Raw genomic sequence first — 9,819 nt, forward strand, 5'->3', positions numbered from 1 at the left:
AGTTATCCTCATTATCTGATTTTTGTCCTTATATTCAATTTCCTTCAGTGGAGATTTGTCTGTTTTAGCAGCTACTTTTCCCGCCCTTAAGAACTCTAGAACAATTTGATTCAATATGTTAGCTCTTTACTGAACTCTGTTTTTTTCCAGAATCCTCCTCACCATCCCCTTCACGTCCTTGTTCCTCCGGGTGTAGATGAGTGGGTTGAGGGTGGGGGTGACCGCAGTGTAGAAGACGGTCAGAAACTTGTCCAAAGTTCCAGAGAAGGAGCTATTGGGCCAGATGTAGACCACCGTGATGGACCATAGAAGAGAGTGACCACCAGGAGGTGGGACCCGCAGGTGCCCAGGGCTTTCTTCCAGACCCAGGGCGACTAGATCCTCAGCACGTCCCGGGCTTTGGCCCCACAGAAGACCGTGATCAGGCTCAAGGGCAGGAGAATCAGGACCAAAGCGCCGACGAAGAGCTGGATCTCATTGTCCCGAACGTCCACACATGCCAGCTTGAGCATGGTGGACATCTCACAGAGGAAGTGGGAAAGTCGCCGGTGTCCACAGCGGGGCAGGTGGAAGATGACGGTGGCCTGAATCGCGGTGTCCCCCACCCCACCCATCCAGGCCAAGCCTACCAGGGCCCGGAAGAGTCGCGGGTGCATGACGGTGGCGTAGTGAAGGGGTCGGCAGATGGAGGCGTGATGGTTCAAGGCCCTAACGACTAGAAGGACGCACTCCGTTGAACCCAAGGCCAGGAGGTCGTAGAGCTGGACCGCACAACGGCCCACGATGATGGTCTTGGAGGGCGCCCGAAGGTTCCACAGAAGTTGGGGGACGATGCCGGTGGTGAAGCAGAGGTACATGAGGGAGAGTTGAGACAGGAAGAAGTACATGGGCGTATGGAGATGGAGATCCAGTCGGGTCACCAGAATAATGGCGATCTTGCCCACCAGGGTTAGGAGGTCGAAGATCAAGACAACCATTAAGAGGATCTTCTCTAACTGGGGCTGAGGAGAGAAGCCCACCTAGATAAAGTCCTCTCCAGAAGTGTCAGTCGGCATCGTCCTCGTCCTTGTAGGAAAAGCGAGAAAGGCAGGGAGAGAGAAAGGATGAGAGAAAGAGGGAGGGGGAAGAGACGAAGGAGGAGAGAAAAAAATGAGAGAGTGAGGGAGAGAAAACAGAGTGAGGGAGGCAGGGAGAGAGGGAGGATGATGGAGAAAGGGAGTGGGAAAGATAAAAAGGAGGGAAAAATGAGAGAGAGGGAGTGAGGGAAAGAGCGTGCAAGGGAGAGAAAAAGTGAGAGGGAAAGAGAGAGAGAGGAAAAGGTGTGAGTGAGAGAAAGTGTGAGGAGAGAAAAACCAAGAGAAAAAGTGAGGGAAAGATATCGCGAGGGCAAGAAAAGGCAAGACAGAGAGAGGGAAAATGATCATGAGGGAGAGAAAAAACGAGAGAGCAAGGGAGAGTGAAAGGGAGAGAAAAAGAAAGAGGGAGGAAACCAAGGAAGTGGAAGAAAAGGGAGCAAGAGTAGAGTGAGAGGAAGAGAAGAATAAGAGCAAGAGTGAGGGGAAAAGCATAAAGAAGAGAAAAAGCAAGGCAGAGAGTGAGGGAAAGCAAGTGAGAGGGAGAAAAAGCATAAGAGAGAGTGAGAGGGGGAGAAAAGCAAGAGGGAGAGAGAGAGAACATAAGGGAGAGAAAAAGTGAGCGAGAAAGGGGAAAGAGTGAGAGGGTGATAAAAAGCGGAACAGAGTGAGGGAGAAAAATGTGAGAGATCAAGAGACAGAAAAACAAGATAGGGAGAGAGCAAGGGAAAAAGAGGGAGAGGGAAAGAAAAATTGAGTGGTGAAAAGAGAGTGAGCAGGAGGAAAAAGTGCAAGAAAGAGTGAGAAGGAGAGAAAAACGAGAGGGAGAGAGTGATAGAGAGAAAAATAGCAAGAGGATGGGACAAAAATGAGAGCGAGCATGAGGAAAAGAGAGGGAAGGAGGAAACGAATGAACGAGTTAAAAGGAGAGAAAAACAGGAGACAGCAAGTGAGAAACAGAACCAGAGAAAAAGCAAGTTAGTAGTAGTCGTAATAATAATAACAATAATGATAACGGTATTTGTTAAATGCTTACTATGTGCCAAGCACTGTTCTAAGCGCTATGGTAGATACAAGATAATCAGGTTGTCCCACGTGGGGCTAACAGTCTTATTCCCCATTTTACAGATGAAGTAACCTAGGCACAGGGAAGTTAAGTGGCTTGCTCAAGGTCACCCAGCAATAGTATTGATCGAGCACCCTGTGCAGTTTCAGGGACATTCTGATGTAGTAGGAATGGTATGGATTTCACTCCTGCTATGTGCAAAGCACTGTACTAAGGTCTGGGAGTGAAACAGATTGTGTGTTTGGTCCCCAAGGAGTTCCAATTCTAAGATGATAATAATAATAATAATAATAATAATAATAATAATAATAATAATAATAATATCATCATCATCATCAATCGTATTTATTGAGCACTTACTGTGTGCAGAGCACTGTACTAAGCGATTGGGAAGTACAAATTGGCAACATATAAAGACAGTCCCTACCGAACAGTGGGCTCACAGTCTAGAATGGGGAGACAAAACCAAACATACTAACAAAATAAAATAAATAATAATAATAATAATAATAATAATAATAATAATAATGGAACTTTTTAAGTACTTACTATGTGCCAAGCACTGTTCTAAAAACTGGGGTAGATACAAGGTAATTAGGTGGGGCTCACAGTCTTAATCCCCATTTTGCAGATGAAGTAACTGAGGCACAGCGAAGTTAAGTGACTTGCCCAAAGTCACACAGCTGACAAATGGCGGAGCTGGGATTAGAACCCCTGACCTCTGACTCCCAAGCCCGGGCTCTTTCCACTGAGCAAAGCTCCTGTCCTGGATCCTCTTCTGGACACTTCGGCTCCAAAGAAAAGTGGAAGGGATGTGGAGACGGGAGAGAAAAGGGGAAGAAATTTGATCCTTCGAAGAAACGTGATGTTCTCGGAATACCCTACCCTGGACTGGAGAATCTTCCAAGGGTTCTTCTCAGCCCAGAAAGGGAAACGTTTTCATTCTGCCTCCTGTTGAGCCAGGATAAGAGTCAGTAGCTGACACTGAAGCAGGAGGGATTGAAGGTAGATTTCTAGAAAGAATTTCTGGTCTGGTAACACAAAAAAGGGACAAGTAGGATATGGACCCTGCATCCCAACAGGTTCTAACTGAAATAGAGAGAAACTCGATCTTCCATCTATTTTTCTAGCATGTTCCTTTTCTATCTCTCCTTCTCATCCTCCTCTGTTCGCTTACACTTTCTCTGGGGACCAATGTGTCTATCAAGTCTGTTATATTGGACTCTCCCAAGCACTTAATACAGTGCTCTCTACACAGTAAACGCTTAATAGATCAGCTCTAGTTCATTCATTCATTCATTCATTCATTCAATTGTATTTCTTGAGCACTTACTGTGTGCAAAGCACTGGACTAAACACTTGGAAAATACAATTCAGCAGCTGGTGGAGACAATGCCTACCCAATAATGGGCTCACAGTCTAGAAGGGGGAGAGAGCCAACAAAACAAAACAAGTAGACAGCACTTAAGTGCTTACTCTATGACAAGCACTGTACTAAACGCTGGGCTGGACAAAAGATAATCAGGTCCCAAATGAAGCTTACAGTCTAAGTAGGAGGGAGAACATGTATTGAATCCCCATTGTTCAGATGAGGAAACGGAGGGATAGAGAAGTGGAGTGATTTGCCCTATAGTTACACAGCAGGCAGCAGACAAATGGCTGAGCTAGGATTAGAATGGAGGTCCTTCTGACTCCAAGGCCTTGGCTCTATCCGCAGGCCCGTGCTACTTCTCACCCCTCAGCTCTTCCTTAGCACCTTCCACTCCTCAGCTCCCAGAGGTCGATGGGAACCTCTTGACTTCCTTGACTCTCTCCCAAGACACTACTGGACTCATATTTAGGAGTTGGCCATCTCTGACTGGAATAGGGCTAGTAATTGTGGGCTAGAGATGGCCAAGGCTTTCTCCCTGATTTCTTCAGCATCTGGGATTTTACAGGCAGGATGGGGTTTTGAGGCAGGGCCAGGAGTAGTCCCCACAGGGGAGACTAGACTGTAAACTCGAGGGTTGGGATCCTGCCCTATACTGCACTTTCCCATGCTCTGTGCAGAAGGAGTGCTCAATAAATACTCTGGATTAGTAGCTCATATACTCAATTTCCATTTTCCTAAATACCATAGAGGCTACAGATTGGCCAGCGGGAGTATGGGGGTCTTTGTTTCATACCTAATCACCAGTTCTATTGTGAAGAAAAGGCAAAGAGATTCCCACTCTGGTCCGGAGAAATGATTCCACTGGATGGGAGTCAATGTTGGAGATTCCAACCTCAGCCTCATGAGCGAGGAGGTGAGAAGTAAGCTGAGCTAGAAACAGCTGAGCTGGGAGGCAAAGAAAGGATTATCCCCCAACAATTTTTTCCAAATCTCTCCAGGAGCTGGTGGCGGTGGGAAGATAATCAGGGTCGGGCCGACGTCCAAGGAAATTTAATTCCTCCATTCACCTCTGCTCTACATGTCTTCCTCTTCCCAGAGTCCTACTGCCCTTTCTGTAGGATCTCGGGAAATTAGGAGAAGCAATCAGGAGATAAGGACCAGAATGTATCTCCAGGTGCTCTTCATATCTGGGGGTTGGGGGAACCAATATTTCTGGAGCACGGGATCGCCAAATACAGAGATATGTTGGCACAGATGGGGAGGACCCCCCTGGGGTTTTCACGCCCTCCAGCTGTAACAATTAGTCAGGCACAGAGGTGGCCAGAGTAGGGACTCTTGATAGCCTTGGAGAGAGAGATGCCTTAGCCATCAGCTTCCGAGCACTTCAAAGCATTCTCAAATTCATTAGTCCCGGCTCTGCCACTCGTCAGCTGTGTGACTTTGGGAAAGTCACTTAAATTTTCTGTGCCTCAGTTACCTCATCTGTAAAATGCGGATTAAGACTGTGAGCCCCACTGGGGACAACCTATGTATCTATCCTAGCGCATAGAACAATGCTCGGAACATAGTACGTGCTTAATAAATATCATTATTATTATATACGATTGAATGAATGAATGAATAATGGGGTGGACAGCGTTACAAGGGTCTTCATTCTTGATCTTCATCCTTCATTCATTCATTTATTCATTCAATTGCATTTATCGAGCGTTTACTCTGTGCAGAGCACCGTACAAAGCGCTTGGAAAGTACAATTCAGCAATAAAAAGAGACAATCCCTACCCACACAGGGCTTACAGCCTAGAAGGGAGAAGACAGACATCAAAACAAGTAAACAAGTAAATAAATAAAATTATAGATATGTACACGTCAAAAAAGTATACAGACATCAATATAAATAAATAGAATTATATATACATATATTCATAAGTGCTGTGGGGTACTTGCTGTGTGTGCTGAGGGGGCAAGAGCAAAGGGATTGAGTTGAGGCGATGCGGATGGGAGGGGGAGCTGAGGAAAATGGAGGCTTAGTCTGGGAAAGCCTTCATCTGGATCTTCTTGCAAGATCCAAAGAACAGCTGGACCACTCTCTTTCTGAGTTTTCCCCAACCCTTGCTCCCACCAAATCCCAATTCTTATGGCTGCGGGCTCTCTTTCCCTCCTTGGCTCTTGTTTCGCCTTTAACTGGCAGAACTGTACTTGCTGTGTGGCGTTCTAGGTACAATGCAAATAGTTCAGACTCTCATTTTTATTTATGACTGTACTTTCTGCTGAGACAAAGGCCAGTCTGTTTACAGACACACCCTTGACTGATTCTTTCTCCTGCTTGTTGTTGTTGTTCTAGGTGCAATGTGAAGAGTTCTAAGTCTCCCATTTTCCATTTATGACTTTAGTTTCTTCTGAGACAAAGGCCAGTCTCTTTACAGACATACCCTTGACTGCTTCTTATTCTTCTCCTGATTGTTGTTGCTGCTATTAAGCACTTAATATGGGCCAGAGACTGTAGTAAGGGCTGAGATGGATGCAAACTAAGCAGGTTAGACAAAGCCTCTGTCCCACATTGGGTTCACAGTCTTTATCCCCATTTTTCAGATGAGGTAACTGAGGCACAGAGAAGTAAAGCGACTCGCTCAAGGTCACACAGCAGGTATGTGACTGAACCGGGATTAGAACTAAGGACCTTCTGACACCATGTCCCATGCAATTTCCACTCTTCAAACTGTTACTCAGGCTTGTATGCTCTGCTCTAGAATTACAGGTCTGGGCGGTTTAATTCAGGGGTTCCTGCTTACATAGTTTGTGAGCTCTATGTGGGCAGGGAAAGTTTCTACCAACAGTGGTGTATTGTCCCAAGTGCTTAGTACACTGCTCTGCACAGTACGTGCTCACTAAATACCACTGATACCATTAAATGGAGTTTGTTTCAGGGTTCCACTAGGGAACTGGGAGTGATTACCACGTGGGACACGGACTGTGTCCAACCTGATGAGTTTGTATCTACCCCAGATCTTAGTTCAGTGCCTGGCACGTAGTAAGGGTGAAACAACTACTGTTAAAAATAGTTTATTTTAGTGATCGATTGCCTGAGCCTTCCCTAGAAGAAGGTGACACTTCTTATAGGATTTTGCCCCCACAGGTACTCGTCCCCAGGACAAACGTCATATGTCCCTGTTTCTCAGAGACATCCTCTCACTCCCAGCACCCTCCTCAGAGCTGTCTTCGTGTCCTGGTACCTCAGGATATAGATGAGGGGGTTCAGGGCGGGAGACACCATGGTGCAGAACACGGATGACAGCAGGTCCAGCGTGGGGAAGGAATCTGAGGGCGGCTTGAAGTGGGCGACTGTTCTCGTGGAGATGAATACAATCACCATGGAGAGGTGAGGCAGGCAGATGGAGAAGGCTTTGGACCGGCCCTCGGTGGCCGGCATCCTCAGCATGGGCCGGAAGATGCACACGTAGGAGACGATGATGGAGAGGAGACATGAGACGTTCAGAATGGCGGAGAAGACTATGATCCCAATTTCCTGGAGGTTTCCACTGGGGCCTGAAAGTTCTGTCGTTCGGAGAGTGTCACAGAAGCAATGGAAGACCATGTTGGGCCCACCGAAGCCGACAGAGAAGGTGGCGGCCGTGTGGGTGGCGGTGCTCACAGTGCAACCCAGCCAAGAGGCAGCGGCAATCTTCCCACAGGCCCCTCGGTCCATGATGACCTCGTAGCGCAGGGGGCAGCAGATGGCGGCATAGTGGTCGTAGGACATCACCGTGAACAGGGCCACTTCGACACCCACAAGGGTGATTACTAAGAAGGCTTGAGAGATGCAACCCGGAACAGAGATTTCTCTGCGGTCAGTCAGGGAGTTGTGGATGGATTTGGGGACAGTGACGGAGATGAGGCAGAGGTCGAGGACGGAAAGGTTCCTGAGGAAGCAGTACATGGGGGTGTGGAGGCGTCGGTCGAGGGCAGTGATGGTGACGATGAGGAGATTCCCCATCAGGGCCACCAGGTAGACCAGGAGGAACAGCACGGCCTGGACCAGCTGCAGCTCCCGGACCTCTGAGAATCCAAGCAGGAGGAACCCTGTCACCGCCGTGCCATTGGCCATTTCCTTCCCAGGGATAAACTGCCGTAACTGTGTAGAAGACTGTTTTTAATCACTGCAAATTTGTCAGATCATCACACAGTAAGCTCTTTATAAATACTTTTACTACTATTCCTACTTAGGTCTGATGGGCAAGATCATGGTGACACATATTTAACTCTCCCAAGTGCTTACTACAGTTCTCTGCACATGGTCAGCGCTCAATACATGTCATTGATTGATGGCTTGATTATTCAATGGCTGCTTCCCCTTCTAGAATATAAACTCCTTGTGGACAGGGAACATGTCAACCAACTCTGTTGTACTAGTTCTTAGTATTCCCTAGTGCTTAGTACAGTGCTCTGCCTGTAATAAGGGCTCAACAAATATGATTGATAGTGCTCAATCAATACTATTGATTGATCGATAGATTGATGACACAACAGCCAGTTTGAGGTTACACATTTTTCATTAGACTGTAAATACCATAATAATAATATGTTAGATTCACCAGATTTGAATACTACATGTGGTATTTGTTGAGCACATTCTATGTTCCAAGAACTGGAATGGATAAAGTCCTCCCCCTCCTCCTTCCCTCACCCCCAACGATCTGGCCTCCTACTTCATTAACAAAATTAAATCCATCAGGTCCGACCTCCCCAAAGTCTCTTCCTCCCTTTCTCCATTCCCCCGGCTCTCAACACTCTCTGCTACTCTCCCATCCTTCCCAGCAGTGTCCTCAGAGGAGCTCTCCTCCCTCCTCTCAAGCGCTACTCCGGCCACCTGTGCTTCTGACCCCATTCCCTCTCATCTTATGAAATCTCTCGCTCCATCCCTTCTCCCCTCCTTAACTTCCATCTTCAACCGCTCACTCTCCACTGGTTCCTTCCCCTCTGCCTTCAAACATGCCCATGTCTCTCCCATTCTAAAAAAAACCTCTCTTGACCCCACCTCACCTTCTAGGTATCGCCCCATATCCCTCCTACCATTCCTTTCCAAACGAGTAGAGTTGTCTACGAGTAGAACGAGTTGTCTACACTCGCTGCCTAGAATTCCTCAACAACAACTCTCTCCTCGACCCCCTCCAGTTTGGCTTCCGTCCCCTAGATTCCACGGAAACTGCCCTCTCAAAGGTCACCAATGACCTCCTGCTTGCCAAATCCAACGGCTCCTACTCTGTCCTAATCCTCCTCGACCTCTCAGCTGCTTTTGACACTGTGGACCACCCCCTTCTTCTCAACACGCTATCTGACCTTGGCTTCACAGACTCCGTCCTCTCCTGGTTCTCCTCTTACCTCTCCGGTCGTTCTTTCTCAGTCTCTTTTGCAGGCTCCTCCTCCCCCTCCCATTCTCTCACTGTGGGGGTTCCCCAAGATTCAGTGCTTGGTCCCCTTCTGTTCTCGATCTACACGCACTCCCTTGGTGACCTCATTCGCTCCTACGGCTTCAACTATCATCTCTAGGCTGATGACACCCAGATCTACATCTCTTCCCCTGCTCTCTCCCCCTCTCTCTAGGCTCGCATCTCCTCCTGCCTTCAGGACATCTCCATTTGGATGTCTGCCCGCCACCTAAAGCTCAACATGTCGAAGACTGAACTCCTTGTCTTCCCTTCCAAACCTTGCCCTCTCCCTGACTTTCCCATCTTTGTTGACGGCAGTACCATCCTTCCCGTCTCACAAGCCCGCAACCTTGGTGTCATCCTCGACTCTGCTCTCTCATTCACCCCTCACATCCAAGCCGTCACCAAAACCTGCCGGTCTCAGCTCCGCAACATTGCCAAGATCCGCCCTTTCCTCTCCATCCCAACCGCTACCCTGCTCATTCAAGCTCTCATCTTATCCCGTCTGGACTACTGCATCAGCCTTCTCTCTGATCTCCCATCCTCGTGTCTCTCTCCACTTCAATCCATACTTCATGCTGCTGCCTGGATTATCTTTGTCCAGAAACGCTCTGGGCATATCACTCCTCTCAAAAATCTCCAGTGGCTACCAATGAATCTGCACATCAGGCAGAAACTCCTCACCCTGGGCTTCAAGGCTCTCCATCACCTCGCCCCCTCCTACCTCACCTCCCTTCTCTCCTTCTACAGCCCAGTCCGCACCCTCCGCTCCTCCACGGCTGATCTCCTCACCGTACCTCGCTCTCGCCTGTCCCGCCATCGACCCCCGGCCCACGTCATCCCCCGGGCCTGGAATGCCCTCCCTCTGCCCATCCGCCAAGC

General features: G+C 48.2%; 1 protein-coding gene across 1 annotated transcript; it reads right to left on the reverse strand.

The window, feature by feature from the left end:
- Window positions 1–374: 374 nt before the first annotated feature.
- Window positions 375–6,785, reverse strand: LOC119921295 (olfactory receptor 2G2-like). The gene is made up of 2 exons (XM_038741598.1): window positions 6,705–6,785; window positions 375–1,001 (listed from the first exon to the last, which is right to left on the reverse strand). Exons 1-2 carry the CDS (start codon window positions 6,783–6,785, stop codon window positions 375–377), a joined length of 708 nt encoding a protein of 235 aa, XP_038597526.1.
- Between the last annotated feature and the right edge of the window lie 3,034 nt (window positions 6,786–9,819).

The sequence above is a fragment of the Tachyglossus aculeatus genome (assembly GCF_015852505.1).
Source record: "Tachyglossus aculeatus isolate mTacAcu1 chromosome 12 unlocalized genomic scaffold, mTacAcu1.pri SUPER_6_unloc_2, whole genome shotgun sequence".
Taxonomy (NCBI): Eukaryota; Metazoa; Chordata; class Mammalia; order Monotremata; family Tachyglossidae; genus Tachyglossus; species Tachyglossus aculeatus.

What these genes read in the sequence shown, in the direction of transcription:
- LOC119921295 (XM_038741598.1), bottom strand. Translation starts at nt 6,785, where the DNA reads ATGGTGTCTCCCGCCCTGAACCCCCTCATCTATATCCTGAGGTACCAG. An exon ending in CTCTGAGGAGGGTGCTGGGA is followed by an intron (nt 1,002 to 6,704) that starts GTGAGAGGATGT and finishes TTCTCTCCTCAG; the next exon opens with CCCCAGTTAGAGAAGATCCT.